This window comes from Urtica dioica, chromosome 3 (assembly GCF_054948205.1).
Source record: "Urtica dioica subsp. dioica isolate 48M chromosome 3, U.dioica_male_clone48M_v1_H2, whole genome shotgun sequence".
Lineage (NCBI taxonomy): Eukaryota > Viridiplantae > Streptophyta > Magnoliopsida > Rosales > Urticaceae > Urtica > Urtica dioica.
In genome coordinates, this window is record NC_142758.1 from 46,545,374 (window position 1) to 46,562,610 (window position 17,237).

General features: G+C 34.3%; 1 protein-coding gene across 1 annotated transcript; it reads right to left on the bottom strand.

Moving 5' to 3' along the window:
• Positions 1-13,840: 13,840 nt before the first annotated feature.
• Positions 13,841-16,457, bottom strand: LOC149403182 (S-adenosylmethionine decarboxylase proenzyme-like). Its single transcript, XM_089608879.1, has 4 exons — positions 16,316-16,457; positions 16,151-16,223; positions 15,414-15,563; positions 13,841-15,307 (listed from the first exon to the last, which is right to left on the bottom strand). Exon 4 carries the CDS (start codon positions 15,148-15,150, stop codon positions 14,056-14,058), a length of 1,095 nt encoding a protein of 364 aa, XP_089465005.1. The 5' UTR covers positions 15,151-15,307; positions 15,414-15,563; positions 16,151-16,223; positions 16,316-16,457; the 3' UTR covers positions 13,841-14,055.
• Positions 16,458-17,237: the final 780 nt, after the last annotated feature.

The following is a 17,237-nucleotide window of genomic DNA, read 5'->3' on the forward strand; positions in this document are numbered from 1 at the left end:
TCTAAAAATACTGTAGCAATTACAATAATTCACTGATTCCGTAAATAGCAACTAAGGTAATTTCGTAAATGACTTTTTTATGTTAATTGTAGTTTACTTTTTTTCCTACTTCTCTCTAACTTTATTTATAGCGTTTTGTATTCTCTCATATTATTTTATGCATTTATATCAGTTCACATATATATATATATATATATATATGTATATATATATTGAGATCATATATACACATACTTTATAAACTATATACATATATATACTTACGATTATAGTTAGTTTAAGATTGTATTTTAGTATGTGTTTGTGAACACGCCCAAAATATCCTATATATGTTTTGTTATATTCCATTTAAAATAAATAAACATAATTATTTTAATCCTAAATCAACTTCAATATTCTTTTGATATAAAATTTAAATCTTTCTTTTTATCTTCTATAAATGTTAGTATATTGTGCAGTATATATATACACGTATAATTCATATACACATAAATATGAACATAAATGAAAGCTAGATAATTAAAATATTTATATTTTAAATTAAAATATTTATATTTTAAATTAAATGTCTTTATGTTTAAATTTATGCATAAATTTCAGTATTCTTATATTCAGTCTATAAAATCACTTAATATAAAACTTAAATAATTATAGATTAAAATTCTAATTTTTTATTATATATATAATGACAATGATCTTTTATGAATATAAATATAAGGTCATAGTTTATAGCATAAAATTTTATTATTTTATTACATATTTTTTTTCATTAGATATATTTTTTCAAAGGTCTAGCAACTACAATTTTTTAATATACCTTTAACATTGTAAAACCTAAATTTCATAATAGAAATATTACAAGTATATCACTACAACAAATTGTGGATTATACAACGGAATCTCTACAAGAAATATTACAAGTATATCACTGCTACCATTTTTATTACATATACCTTTAACATTGTACCGTTGTAGAAGCTCGAACTTTCTACAACGGTACAGTTGTACCGTTGTAAAAAATACATAGTTTGGAAATTATACAACGGTACGATGTACCGTCGTATAATCTCACCGCGGCAGCTTAGTTTTTGTCGCAACGAGATGAGAAACAATAATTTATATAGCGGGACGGTGTCTCGATGTATAAATCTGGATAATCTCGTTGTAGCGAAGACAAAATCTTACTAGAGTGAGACTTATACAACGGTACAGATAAACGTTGTAGAAAGTCTCGCCGCAGCGAGAAATACACATTACTGCGACGAAGATTCTACAACTATGCAGAATCGTTGTAGAAAGCTTCTACAACGGTACAAAATTATTGTAGACGCATTCTACAACAGTTTTGTACCGTTGTAATATTCCAGTTTTGTAATAGTGTGAAATTTAAGTTCGTTGCAAAGCGGAGGGTAAAATGCTCGTATATAGGTAAGGCAAATTTTCATATAAGCGGTAACTAGGCAAACAAAAAAAATATAGACAGAGAAAACTAGTTTAAAAATATAGAAAGAACGCAAGAATGGAGAAGAAAAAAATTAGGAAAACATCTGAGTTATTTAAGGCTTTAAATTTTAAATGGAAGTTTTCTTTTGGTTTTATATGTCAACCTTACATCTTCGAAATTGTATAATAAAGTGTAAACCGATCATTTAAATGTTGAAGTTTGATTAAGATGTTATTAAGTTTTGGTTTAGCTATAGATAATTAATACGTTAATTTATGTAATGACGTTTGTATTGACTACTATCATTTTTTATGAATCACATGTATATTATGGTGGCTCGATGTATGATCACCAAAGAATACTAATTACAAATACGAAATTTTGATCACATGAAAGAGAGTCAATATTGACTCGATTAATATTTTGATTCCGAAATTGAATGATTCTACACAATGTCATGGTATGATCAAGACTGAATTGGTCGCTCATAAAAGATTTCTAGAGAGAGTATATATAGCTCTTCAATGTAACAGTAATCGTACCAGAATTAGTTACAAACGTTCTAGAAGGAATCTAAGAAAGACTAATACACGTAAGCTACTAATACACTCGTAAGCTAATACAACATACACTCTAATAGCTCAAGTGTAGATGGAACTCAAGAGTTGTATGCATTTCAAATGTAACAAAAATTACAATGATAAAACACAAATTTATATGGATGGTCAACTCATGTTAATAGATTTTTTTTAATAAATTCTAAATTTTCCCTTTCAATTTTTTTAATGGAATAACACCATAATTAACGATGCAAATAAATTAGTGAATTTTTTATACATTTATATTTATTGTAAGTTGTTATTAGGTCTAGCACACCTAAATGAGCAATCACGAATATTACTTGACGTAGGCTAACTCCTCGGGGACAGCGGCTCGGAGGCAGGGACTCGGAGGACATGGACTCCTCGGGGACAGCGGCGCTGCAGAGACTCGGCAGTGGGACTGAGCGCACGGCGAAGTTCGGAGGATTGGGACGAGGCTGTGAGGCAGAGAGAGAGAGAGAGAGAGAGAGAGAGAAATACTGAGTTTAAGCGAGAGCAAATTCAGTGAGTGAGAGAGAGAGAGATACCGGTGGAGAGGTCGCAGAAGGAGCGACGGCGGAGAGGACTCTGACGCGCGGCGGAGGTGGTGGTCTCAGTGAAGCAGAGAGAGAGAGAGAGAGAGAGAGAGAGAGAGAGCTGTCCAAGAGGTTTTGGGGTGGCTTTAATGGCTGTAGAGAGGCGTTGGTGGTTGTGGAGATTGTTGTAGTGGTTTGTGGTGGTGGAGAGGCCGGAGCAGAGTAGCAGAGCGATAGAGAAGTTTTTTTTAAGAAATTCGGCGGAACTACTGAAGAAGACGAAGTGCAGAAAATTTAATTTTATAGAAAAACCTAAATTACAGGTGCGACTTTGCCGCATCTGAAGGATCTTTCCGATGCGATTAGTCGCACCTGATAACTTATCGGGTGCGAATAGTCGCATCGAATGACATCTAAAAAAAATTAAATCAGACTGCCACGTCATAACTGAATGAAAAAATGAGGGAGATAATTGGCCCACTTAGTTGCACCAGATTGTCAACCAGAAGTCCAAAAAATTTCGCTAAAATTGTTTTTTCTTTTGAGTATCAGGTGCGAATTTTCGCACCAGATAGTTAAAAAAACTTTCAGGTGCGACTTTTAGGTGGGACTAGTCGCATCAGATAGTCATGCGCATCAAAAAACTAAATTTGTAGTAGTGAGAAGACATTATTATCCTTTGCAAATTGAGACACAGACAACGGATTCTTTGTAACTTTGGGAACATGAAGGAGTTTGTTGAGAGTTAGGGTCTTAGATGCAACATAAGGTGAATTAAAGCTAGAGTTTCCAATATGAGATATACATAAACCCTTACCATCTCCCATGTGGACTTGTTCTTGGTCATCATAGCATACATCTGATCATTACTCTGCACATCAGCTTCAAGACCTGTTGGTGAGGAGATTGCTGCAAGATTTCCCTGAGCTTTGTTGCCTTGATGTTGTAGCTAAGCTGGTCTTGAGAAGCTGTGATCAAAACTGTAGAAGCATTGCATCACAGTGTGACCAATTCTTCCACACAGTTGACATTGGATCTTGTTGCCTTGATTCTTGAAGCTTCCTTTCCCTTGGCCTCGAGGCTATTGATTGAAGTTCATGTTGTAGCCATTGTTGTTAGTGGATCAATGTGCTTGCTGGCTGTAGTTGTTGTAGTTTGACTGATGTGAGCCTCTTCTTCTGTTGTTGTTATAGCCTTGTCTTCCAAATTAGGCAAGATTGGCCATAGGACTGTCGAGTGAGAGCTGATCCAGAGCAAGATCACTGTTCCTATTACGCTGCTGTATGTGTGCCTCTTGAGCTAATAGTAGTGACTCAATTTCATCCACAGTGTATGGATCAAGCCTTGAATTCATAGCAACCATGAACGTTTCATATTCAAGTGGAAATCCATCAAACACAGCAATGATATGCTCTTTTATGGTGGTCTTAGTACCTACCATATTCAGAAGATCTATGCAATTCCTGATTTTCAGTAAAAACTCAGTCATGGATAAAGAGTTATTTTTGGTGTTTTCGAGCATAGTCTTGTATTGCGCTTGTTTGGCACGGACCTGAGTCGCAAAATATACTTGTAATTGAGACCAGACTTGAGAAGAGTTTTCATAGTTAATGAACCTGGATAAAAACCTTCAGTCATTGAGGAAAGATAGCCATGTCAGAATGAGCTGATCTTGTTGCTCCCAGTCCAAGAAAGTTGTGCTCTGGATTCCGTTCCTTTCATCGGCCTCTGACGCAAACTCGCTAGGTCGAGGTGATGATTCCAAGAGATAGCTTTGAAGGCGATGACCTTTAATGGTGGTGGAGACTTGTTTTTGCCAGATCAAAAAATTATTTTGATCGAGTTTCGACAGAATTAGATTTGAGAAGGTGATCGGCGCGAATTTCGTCACCAGTGGTTGAGCTTGATTAAATTGAGGATTCAATGGCGGCCATGGATTGTTCGACGGATGAGCCGGATTGCTGTGGCCTCCTAGAGTTGAGCTTGATCGATCTCCCATGGCGGAAAAGGATGAGGATCGAATTCCGAAGACGGATTCAACACTCTGATATCATAAAAGATTTCTAGAGAGAGAAAGAGATTTGGGGATCGATTTGTTTATTCAAGCTTATTCTTGCATACAATTCAAGATGAGCATATATAGCTCTTCAATGTAACAGTATTCGTACCAGAATTAGTTACAAACGTTCTAGAAGGAATCTAAGAGAGACTAATGCACGTAAGCTACAAATACACTCGTAAGCTAATACAACATACACTCTAATAGCTCAAGTGTAGATGGTACTCAAGAGTTGTATGCATTTCAAATGTAACAAAAATTACAATGATAAAACACAAATTTATATGGATGGTCAACTCATGTTTATAGTTTTTTTTTTAAAATAAATTCAAAATTTCCCCTTTCAATTTTTTTAATGGAATAACACCATAATTAACGATGCAAATAAATTAGTTAATTTTTTATACATTTATATTTATTGTAAGTTGTTATTAAGTCTGACACACCTAAATGAGTTATGATTATGTTTTGAGCAATGCTATTTGGTACTACTCATTACTTTGAACTATCCACTCTTGGCACTACTCACTACTTTGAACTATTCACTCAACTATTGACACGTGGACAAATCTGTCCACGTGTCAACACTTGAGTGGGTATTTCAAAGTAGTGAGTAGTGATGTAAAACATTTCCCTTATGTTTTACTCTATTTAGTGCTTTCTGTTGACACGTGAAAAATAATCGAAGTCAACAATCACGAATATTACTTGAAGTGGGCTAAATCTTCCTAGATGAGAATGCAAAACTTGAGGTTAAGCAAACCAAAAACAAGGAAAGATTTCCAGAAAAAGAAAATTGCCAAAAATATTGTATTGATTTTCTCTCCCCAAGATTGTGTGTCCATTTTTGGACTATTCCTTACATATTTATATCCAAAATATTAACGTGCGAGCTCATTAATGAGATTCTCACGTTAATATTTACATTAAAGTGTAATAAATTGTCTAACCGTAATAATTACATTGGTTTTAAAAATTAGTTGTCCCGAAACTTCCTCATTATCAAGTATGAACAGTCGAATCCTTGAATTCTTTTGTCTAATGAGCCTGGTTTAACTGGGCCGAAAGCGTTGGACTTTTATCATTTGACGAAGTTTGGTACCAACACTTTCCATTCGTGAACCAAACCTTATTTTTAATAAATTTAATATGAATGCGCAGGCTTAGACAAAATAATTATTTTAACATCAATAAAGACATATTTCTGGCATATTTTTAAGTAACTGTGATTGATAAAAAAAAAATAATAATAATAATAACTGTAATCGAATTTTGAAAAGTAACAAAAAAATGAATCCTTATTTAATTTTTAATACTTTTTTTTAAGAAAATACTCTTACATAGATTACTCGACCGAATAAGCTCTTGTTTCCTTTGTTTTTATCTGTTTGTTTTATGCTTCTCATTTTTATTTCTAGATTTTTATTTGTTTGAATGAGATACCGATCTCTATCTGGGATGTTTGTATGGTTGTGGCCTATTCGTTTTGATAATTATAAAAAAAAATTCAAAAAAAAAAGTACTTGATTGAAACAAGTAGGCTATATAGTACAAACACGACCAAACTTCTTTGACAACGATATAATTTTTTTTTTTTTAAGATAATCAATCATATTATTATAACCTTTAGCGAAATATCAGCCTTAAACATACATTTACATCTCTCACTCAAAAACAGAGTTACGAAAAGACTCGAGACCTTTTAAAAAATTTATCATACAAAATAGTCCCTTTCTCTTTTTTGCTTGAATAAAGTCGCTTTAATATGGGACAGTGGGTTTATACATTGGAACAGAAGGCTCGCCACATCCTCCATGATAAAATGGGCTTCTAGTTATTCGGCCTTAATACTGGTCTGGCCGTCAAATCAAGAAGGGCCTCAAATCTGACATTTTTTCAATTTTTCGATCAGTTTCTGGGATAATCCAAAATACTAGGACCATTTAATACTTTTTTTTTATCAAAATTTATTAATGGGAAATTGCTATAACTACCACCAACTCAATAATAATTTCCAATAATCCACCAAACAATAATTTTGGTCAAATATACCACTTGCCTCAACTGTTGATATCAATGTCAATAGTTGACGTCAATTGTTGACATCAATGTCAATAAACAGAGAGCTCATAAATCACAGATGTCAACAATTGACGTCAAAACCATTAAAAAACAACTACAGATTGATAATTGATATATTTTTTATATTCATTAAACATGCTATCAAAAGCATACCAAAAGATTAAGATACGAGTAGTACGTGAACAACATTGTTATCAAAAGCATACCAAACGATTAAGATAAGAGTAGTACGTGAAACACATTGCTATATATTGTTTACATTGTTTCCTAATCTTTCTTCTTCAACAATCCAAACTTCAGCCAACTCTCCATTACAGTGACGTCCTCAATAAATTTCCGCCATTACTGCGTACAAATCAAGAAGAAATCCAAAGTTAGTAATTGTTGACATCAGATGTCAACAGTTGACGTCAACAATTAATGTCAACAGTTGACGTCGACAATTAATGTCAACAGTTGACGTCAACAGTTCATGTCAACTGTTGACATTATACATCAACAATATATGTCAACAGATGACATCAACTGTTGACATAAGATGTCAATAATTGATGTCAACTGTTGACGTCAATTGTTGACGTCAACTGTTGACATCTGATGAAACTTACGAACTTCGCAGAACAACTTCAAAAATAACACAGAATCACGAAAACCGTATTTTTGCCCCAAATTTAAACATACCCAGAATAAACATACACAAAACGAAATAAATGATAAGTAAAAACATTAAAACTAACCAAGTAGAGACTTTGGCAAAGAGATTCGCTGAAACTAACCAAGTAGAATCCGGGCAAGGAGAAGAGATTCGTGGAGAAGGAGAAGAGATTCGTGGAGAAGAAAAATGGTTTCGTTCGCTGAAATGTTTGGGCAATTATTTCGATCGTGGTTCAAAGAAGAAGAAGGGTTTTGATTTTGGGTGAGTTTGAGTGATGAGATTTTGGAGAAGTATCAAACGTTAGAGAGAGAGAGAGAGAGAGAGAGAGAGAGAGAGAGAGAGAGAGAGAGAGAGAGAGAGAGAATGAATTAGATGATAAAATGTAAAGAATAATTTTTTTAAGGGTATTTAGGGTTTTACACATAGAGGTAAGTGGTATATTTGGCCAAAATTATTGTTTGGTGGATTATTGGAAATTATTATTGATTTGGTGATAGTTATAGCAATTTCCCTTTATTAATTGCTTATAATTTCAAAATTATGATTATTTATTGACAAACTTGTCAATAAATAACTGTGTTTATTGATAAACATGTCAATAAACAACTGTGTTTATTGATAAACATGTCAATAAACAACTGTGTTTATTGACAAATTTGGTCATAATTTTGGAATTAAAAATAAATAATGAATTTTGGCTATTAAAAAAATGAAATAGTTATCGTTTTGGAATTATTCCTAGCTTCTGCATTGCTTTATATGGTGAACTCCTTCAAAAGTGTGAAGTTTACTCTTAAGTTTCCGAAGCATAAAATCAATTGTTTTCTCTTATCAAAATTAAATAGCACAGCACTCGGCTTATATTTTGTGTGCGAATTAAACATGTATCTCTAACTTCGCAATCAACTATCCGAGATTCTTCTCCACTAAAAAATGACAACGATCGGTCTCAGATGGCCGGCGACGCGAGACTCGTCCATAGCCTTTATGTCAATCTCTACGTCTCACTTCTACGACCATTGTCTCTCAGCTTCTTTCCCAACGCTCTCTCCAAGGCCATTTTTCTCAGTACTCCATGTCTTAGTATGAGTTATTTTCGTAATTATTAAATACTTGGTCAAAACTTTAACGCAAGGTTCTAAATGGAACATATGCTTAATTATCTTTAGACCTATAGTTTTTGGGGGAATTTATATGTATTATATACTTCGGTTTTGAAATAATGCCACAAACTTTGTATCGTTTACACATCCCATAAAAGTTTTAAAATAATAATGTTGTTGGAAAACGTTCGCTATACCAGCAAAATCACCGGTGAATCGTGAGTTTTTACGCAAACACAAAGTTTGTTGAGAACGTATTTAAAAGCTCGGTTTAGGAACTCGTTTGAATATTTAATGACCGTACGTCATCTCTATATTTTTACATGCTTGGAGTTGTATGAGTTTTATGTCATATGTGCATAGAGTGGTTAGATATATAAATTATAAGTCATACCAGTATAAGTTTTATGACGCCGAAGCTTATAATTTATGACGATGCGACCTAAAATATATGGTTAAAAAAAAGTCATCGGAAATATATTGTAACGGTGTGCATGGGTAGAGCTAGGTGAGGACCATTGAGTGCACAACTCCGCACAACCCCATTTATATAATGTTTTGTATAAAATAAAAAAACAAAAAAAAACTATGTATGCATATAATACACATAAGTTTGTATTCATGAGACAAGAAACCACAATAACTCGAATGATTGAAGTGAAGTCAAATGATCGGAGTTGTGCACTCGATGTAAGAAGTCTTTGAATATGGGCTTAGTTGAAGATGAGTTATTTATCAATATGAATTTCTTTGAATACCTTAAATAATAAATATATTGAATACCTTCAATGTTTCATTGAAATTCATCCTAATACATTAAATTTCATTGTAACTTCTCGAATTCAAACTAAAAAAACGACTCCAAAAGCAATTGTTGTTGCTTTTAAATATTAGCGAATAAAATTCAATACATTCTTCAATAATATTAAAAATACATAAAATTATTGAGAATATGAAGAAAAATAAACATTTTTAGTAAGAAAACGGATTTTTTTTAAAGATTATCAAATGATTTAAGTGAATATGATGATATGAAGAGCGAAAATGAGATATACAAAAAAGATTTGAAAGTAAATAAAGTCGGTTCAATTTCCTATAATACTTATAGCTCATATAATTATGAGAAATTGTCCCATTTGCCACCAATTTCATAATATTTTCTCATTTTCCACCAAAAGACTAATTTTTCCCAAAATGTCACCATCTATGTCAACAATGTTGACATCTATTTTTGCCCTTCACTATGAGATGTCAACATTGTTTTTGTTTTTACCACCATATATTTTTGCCCTTCACTATGAGATGTCAACATTGTTGACATCTAGCATTTTGGGAAAAATTAGTTTTTTTTGTGGAAAGTGGGAAAATGTTATGAAATTGGTGGTAAATGGGGCAATTTCTCTATAATTATTGCTTTAAGCTGTCTGATATTTCATATTCCACATTTTTGACAAACATGTTTTTGAAAAATATGACGCAAAAACAAATTTATAAAATAAAAACAAAATAGTAAACAATTTCTTAAAAATATATATGTATTGAGAAAAATTATTGTTTATAACTAGAGAAACACTATTTTCGCAATAAAATATTTAGACTCACTAGTTATGTGTTTAATTTCAAAAAATACTATCACATGCAAATTTCACATATTAAATATGTGTGGATGCGTGGTTTCTAAAAAGATTGTGTAGTCCGATCACATCTAAAATCAATTAAAAAAAATCAGATTGGACCGATCTTAGTGGTCTAAAAAAATTACTCTGGTCTACACCAAAAAAGAAAAGAAAAAAAAAAAGTCGGATTGAAACAAACCATTTAAAACGATCTGGTCAATTTCTGACTGTTTTAGACTATTTTCTTAAGTGTTGACTGGTCCGGTCCAATCATTTTAGACCGTAAGACATTTTCAGATCTAGGGATTATTCCTATTTTATGACTTGTACCAAGATTTTGGACCAAAATCTACTAAACCCAAATAAATCTTAAACGATGACTACCTATTTTCACTAAATACAAAAATACCCTTACTTTTAATAACATTTGATTTTCTTTCTTTTTTAATTATTTGACTTTTTTTTTTTTTTTTTTTGGATTAATGGGATGAGTTATTCACGTCCTCTCTCTTCCCTCTCTTCCCTTCGTTTTTCAATTCGTCATCTTAGTTTGGGTTCATCTTTGTTTTTTCAGTTTGTCTTTTCAGTTTAGGGTTAGAGATTTTCATGAAAAAAATTTGGTCATATTAAAAGTGTTTAAATCGTTGAATTTATGTGGTTTTTGAAGTTAAAAAGAAAAGATAAAATGATTCTCGGGATTCTGGAAAATTTTGAAAAGTTTCTGAAAATTTCTGGGTTTTCGTTGAAGATTTATTGACATTGATGTCAATAAATATGAATTTTTATTGACATTAATGTAAATAAATCTTTAACGTTTCTGGGTTTTCGTAATATGCATTTTTATTGACATTAATGTCAATAAATCTTCAACGATTCTGGGAAATTCCTTTGAAGATTTATTGACATTGATGTCAATAAATATGTATTTTTATTGATATTAATGTCAATAAATCTTCAACGATTCTGGGAAATTCCTTTGAAGATTTCTTGACATTGATGTCAATAAAAATGCATATTTATTGACATCAATGTCAATAAATCTTCAACGAAAACCCAGAAATTTTCAGAAACTTTTCAAAATTATATATTTGATTTATTGACATTGTCGATAGGGAAAATAACACATTTATACCCTGTGTTTTAGTGAAATGTCGAGTTTAATCATCGGTTTTCAAAAATATCGAGTTCATACCCTCTGTTTTACTAAAATGACGAAATTATACCTTCTGTTTAACGAAAATGACGAAATTATACCCTGAAATAGACAACAGTGTCACGAATATTCTTTTTATTGACTTTTCATTGACGTTGACTATAATATTTATATATAAACACCAATTATCTTTAGTCATTCGCACCATATATGTAATTTATTTAAAAACTAAAAAAATAAACAACAGTCTCTTAATCGTGAAGAACATAGAAAGAGGCAAATGGGTAAACATCGATAGTTGATAGTCATCAAAATCGCATATTCGAACAGAGAATCAAGGATTTAGAGTTACAATTCGAACACAGAATGAAGTCATCTCTTAGAAGGTATGAGTTTTATTATTTAATTTCAATTTAAGGCTATTTTATATCAAATTTGAGAATTTGGAAGTTAGGGTACTGATTTAGATTTTATTCGGTTTTTCTTATATAAGAGTTAATACCAATGAAAGGGATATTTGTGACGTTGTTATTCATTTCAGGGTATAATTTCGCCATTTTAGTTAAACAGATGGTATAATTTCGTCATTTTAGTTAAACAGAGGGTATGAACTCGACATTTTTGAAAACTGAGGGTTAAACTCGACATTTCACTAAAACACAGGGTATAAATGTGTTATTTTCCCTTGTCGATATTATGAATTTTTTTTTTTTTGGAAACTTGAAAAATCTTTTAAATTTTTTTTTTTTAAGATTTATTGTATATTTGTCTTTTTATTAACATGAATGTCAATTAATCTTCAAACGATTCTGAAAAATCTTTTGAAGATTTATTGACATCGTTGTCAATAAATTTTCAAAGAATCTGGTATGTTGAAGATTTATAGACATGAAGGAATTTTATTGACGACGATGTCAATAAATCTTCAAAGAAATTTCCTGAATTTTGAAGTTTATTGACATTCATGTCAATAAATTGACAAAAATTTCAATAAAACAATATAAACTATAAACAGTGTTAGTATGAAATATTTGAGCTGCTCAAATATATTAGGCGTGTAAATTTTATGATTGTGCCTTTTAAGTTGTAATCATACTCATCGTCAATAGAGACACAGCAAAGAAGAGCATAAAAAAAAAAAAAAAAAAAAAAAAAGTTCATCAGAATAACAAAAAAAAAATCAAAAGCAAACAAAATAAAAAACGCAGCCGCGAAAGAAAAAAGAACAAAAATATAGCAGCAAAAAAAAAAAATCAATCTCAATGAAATGTAAAAAAATATATTAGTAGAAAAAAAAATATGAACTTTCTCCACATTGAAACAAAGAAAATGGGTAAAATCAAATCAAGTCAAACGAAGGTGAAAAAAAAAATAAAAAAATCATGTCAAACGGAGAAACCATTGAAGACAAAAATGGCAACAATGAGAAAAACATCACCGTCGGAAGGAGGAGATGAAGAGCTGATCCCAAGCCTCCCAAACGACGTCGCCGAGCTATGCCTCCTCCGACCACCGCTATCGTGCCCTCGACCCCGGCCCACCTCAGCTCCTCCCACCTCGCCGTCGACGGCACCGGAACCCTCTTCGCCCATGCCCAATCAAAGGAGCAGAGCGACGGCGAGTTTCGAATCCCGCCAGGCGTGACAGAGCAACGAATGCGCTGGAGCTCGACGATCGTCTCCGTCGAGCTGGTTTCTGCTCGATTCGGAAGCCGAGCCGCACCGCTTCCTCGCTCCGTGTTGTGCGTTGACTCCAGCTTGTTGTGGACGTCGTTGATAAGCTTCTTCAAGTAGTACCAGCTTTCTTTGGCGAGGATTTGGATTTTGATTTTAGGGTTTGGCCACAGATTGAAGAACACACATCAAAGAAGAAGATAGAATCGTTGGAGCAGAGAGAGAGAAAGAGAATGACAAATGAGTGGGAGAGTAAAAAAATGGTAAAAGAGTAAGTTAAACAAAATGAAAGTCATATATTTGGATTAATTTAGACATATTGGATTTTAGTCAAAAAATAGTGTGGAGGTAGTAGTTTAGGAATAATCCCTTAGATCTAACCGTTTGAGATCAAAACGTCTTGGACCTATTTTCATTATATATTGTTTTTTTTTAAACACTAACCGGTCCAATTCGGTTTAAACCGCAAATTTAAAATTCTAGACCAAATCAGACAGTTAATAAATACAAACACAAAATTAAAATTTTAAGCCGTTACCAGTGGCATTTTATTCCATTCATCTTCTGAATCACATCCCATTTATCTTCACAATGTGATTCGCCGTGAAAATGACAACATTCCACTATTGCGTTGCGTATCGGTATACCTTTATTTTTCCTTCGAAAAATCCGAAAATAAATCTGTACCAAGTCAAATTTGGATAGTTCACCTAATTTGGCAACCACACCACACACGTCTTTAAGTGTACCAAGAAAAATAAATAAATTGATATCGTTGTGTATCGGATTGGAATGTTGTGATTTCCACCTTTTAATTCAAAAAATTGCTTTGCACAGTTTCAAGGAAACTTCCTCACGTCTTGCTAGGTGGCTTAATAAGATATAAAAGAAAACACGTACTAAAACAGTAAACCGATAATAAAGTTACCAATGAATAATTTAAAAAAAACAACATTTATTTAAATCGTCAACGCTCACCACCGGAAGGTGGAAAAACGCACGACGGAACAGACAGACTCAAAACAGCTCAGTGTAGTAAAATTGTTCACAAGACATTATTTTCTGAGCAAAATAACACAATAGAAATAAAAATAAAGACACCCCTCAACATAGTTAATTATAAGAAAAGAAAGAAAAAAAAAAGATAATTCGCTTAGCCTTCGCTTTCCTCGTCCTCGCTCCAGCAGTTGTTCTTCAGAGTGGATCGCGGCGACAAACTCTCTCCAGTCTTGACGATGCTGTAGTAAACCTGAGTCCCTCCCATCCCGAGCTTCTCGGAGTTGATTTCCTCGACGGAATATCCCTTCAGGTGCACCGGAAACTTGGCCAGAAGATCTTCTCCGGCAACAGACGAGTGCAGAGCCACGGAGAACTCGTTCGGCTGAAAGCAGACCAAGACCCTCTTGAGAAGCTGGCTCAGATCGACCTCTTCGAAATTGTAGCCCATGCTCTCGAAGCTCGCGTAGCTGAAACCGTCCTCGGGAGTGACGTGGATCGTCGATATCGCAGCTCCCTCGATGGAGTTCATAGAGTAACCGCAAGGGTCGAACTCGAAGTCGCAAATTTCCGATTCGGGGAGAATCTTTCTGATTCCCGAGTTGTCGGTCATCGTGGCCGCGGAGCTTTCTCGGGTCTTGTAGAACACCGAGGCTCGTTCCCTGTCAAGGCCGGTCATGCACATCTCGAGAGTGTGGACCGAGTTCTTCTTCTTCGCGCCCCAGACGAGGCTCGAGAGCTCGGCTTCGGCAGAGTAAACGTGCCACTTCTTTTCCTGGTCCGGGCTTCCCATCATGAAGGCTTTGCTGGCCAAACCGAGCTTTCCGAAATAGCCGTCGAGCACGTTCACTTCTTCGCCGAAGTTCCGGTGCGGGTGAGACTGAGCTCCGGGGAAGATGAAGCTCCCGCGAGTGTACCTCACTGACCTCACGGCGAGGGACAGTTCTCCGGCGAGCCTGAGAAGGGCCGGGATTGAGCGGAGGAGCTTCGTGGTGCCACAGGTTTTGATGATGACCTTGTAAGGGTAGACAAAGAAGCTCGATTCCGAGAGGACATATGAGTCCAGATCGTCGTTGGAGAGAGACGAGACGATCGTGCACTCGGCCGGGGTCAAGATCTCGTCCAGCTGGGATTTCGTCAGGGAACGGAGGCCCGTTCCGGACGGGTCCGAAAAGAGCCCGGGCTCGAAGAAAGAGACTTCGAGCCTCTTCTCGTAGCCCTCGAAACCAATTGCAGAGACGGGGTCGGACATTTCAAAGTTTTAAGAGCGAGGAAAGGGAAAGGGAAAGGGAAATAGGATAAAAAGGAGAGGGGTGACAAAATCGAAAAAACGACAGTATGTAATCTAAGAAAGCAGTAAAAAAAACGGGTCAAGCGCGCAAGACGAGTCAGGATGGCTTCCTCACGCACTACATAACAATAGCAAAAAGTAAAATATGTATCAGTGAGTGATTTAAACGCGAAAATTTCGAACCCAATACATTGACCACCAATCGAAAGAAAAAAAAAACTCACGTTGGAGTAAGCGGCTGATCTGAATTTCTCGATTCCTCCTGCTGGGCGAATGTCTTCAATGCTGTAACCGAGGGGAGCTTCGTAACATAGGGATTTACTACTACTAGACTTCTTTTTACCACCTTTGGACTCCATTAGTTCATTCAGTTTCTGAAAATCAAGGATCAGATAATTAGAACACACTGCCTCTTAATAATCACATGTAAATTGAAATCCAATCATAGTCCCAGGTTGTACAAAAACTAAAATAAACAGAAAAAGGATTAAACCGTTCAAAAATCATAAACCCGAACAAACAGACCTCTCATTTATACATTATCAACAGTCCCAAGCTATACAGAAACTAAAATGAACAGAATATGAATGAAACCATGAGAAAATCATAAATCCTAACAAACACCAAAGTAAAATCGCATTTTTTTTATTTTCATAATGACTCTTTTATAAACTTCTTCAAACATCAAAATCAGCATTCTATTTACATTAAAAATAAAACAGGGGCAAATTCAAAACCTTAATATAAGACTTAACTTTCAGGAACTAACAATCTACATTATCATCCACAGATAAAACAGATTTGAATATTGAACCTAATAACTACCAGACGAACAAAGAAGAATATATTCGGAAAAAAGGGCTGAATATTTGAAACAACCTATATATTGATTTGCAGCATCAAATAACCTAAATAGAGATATGAACATTTAGATAGAAAAGGCCTGTAGGCTGAAACTTACTGATTGGGAAAATTCGTTGAATAGGTCAGAAACTTGACCAAGAACGCCTTCTTTTAACGTCTCAAATCAAACCCTAGAAATCAAACCAGAAACTCCAATAAATAAACAACCAAACAACATCGACGAACAAATCAATCAACATTGACAGCGAAAATAAATCCTTACCAGATAACGATGATCGATGAAAAAATAACAAATTTGAATAAGCGAATTATACGAGAGCAAAAGTTGGGACTTGTTCTTTGAGATGTGCGGTTTAGGTTGAGAGGCTACGAATTCGACACGGGCTTTATAAAAAGGGCTGAGGATTCAGTTACGTAATTGCCATGCGGTTTCATTCTAATTACGATGCGTGCCATTAAACCTTGACATATGCACGTGGACCATTGAAATATCTGCGCTGACTAAAATACCCTCTAAAACAGCTGGATTTAGGGGCCAATATTGTAGCGTGACAGTCACGCATCTCGGGAACTGGTATATGCCCAAGATTACCCATCGTGTAAAGCGGAGCGTTATAACCACGCGTAGTTATGTGTAAGGGGCTATTTTCGGTAGTTGACTAAAAAGGACACGTTTTGGTATTTTATTGGATAAATTAGAGAAACCACGCAAAAGAAATCGGAGTGAAAGAATCTTTAATGCTTTCGATGATCGACGGCCGAGATTGAATTCGTGGACCACTTGGCTATCCAATAAATATTTTTGTCTTTTTGCGTCAGAGTCGACCCTTTCCACGTCTTACTTGCGTTGCATGGCTAATTTCGGCCAGAGTTTTGTCTTTTACCCAATCTTTATATTAAAAATTAAATCACGTAATTATCATTTTAATAAATTATCGGAATCACGCCGTTTAAGTGTGATTTGGATTCAAGTGTGTCACACTAGAATAATTTTTTTGGTGGACGAACAGTCAAAAATAAGTATATTATACTACAGTGAATGAGTGAAATGTAAAGTAATAATATGATACCGTATAGGTGGGAAAATAAAATGATAATTGAACCGCTTTAACACATAGAAGTTGAAAATTTATCATCATCTGCTAATTATTTGCTACTTTTATGCGCGTAGTGAGTTATATAAT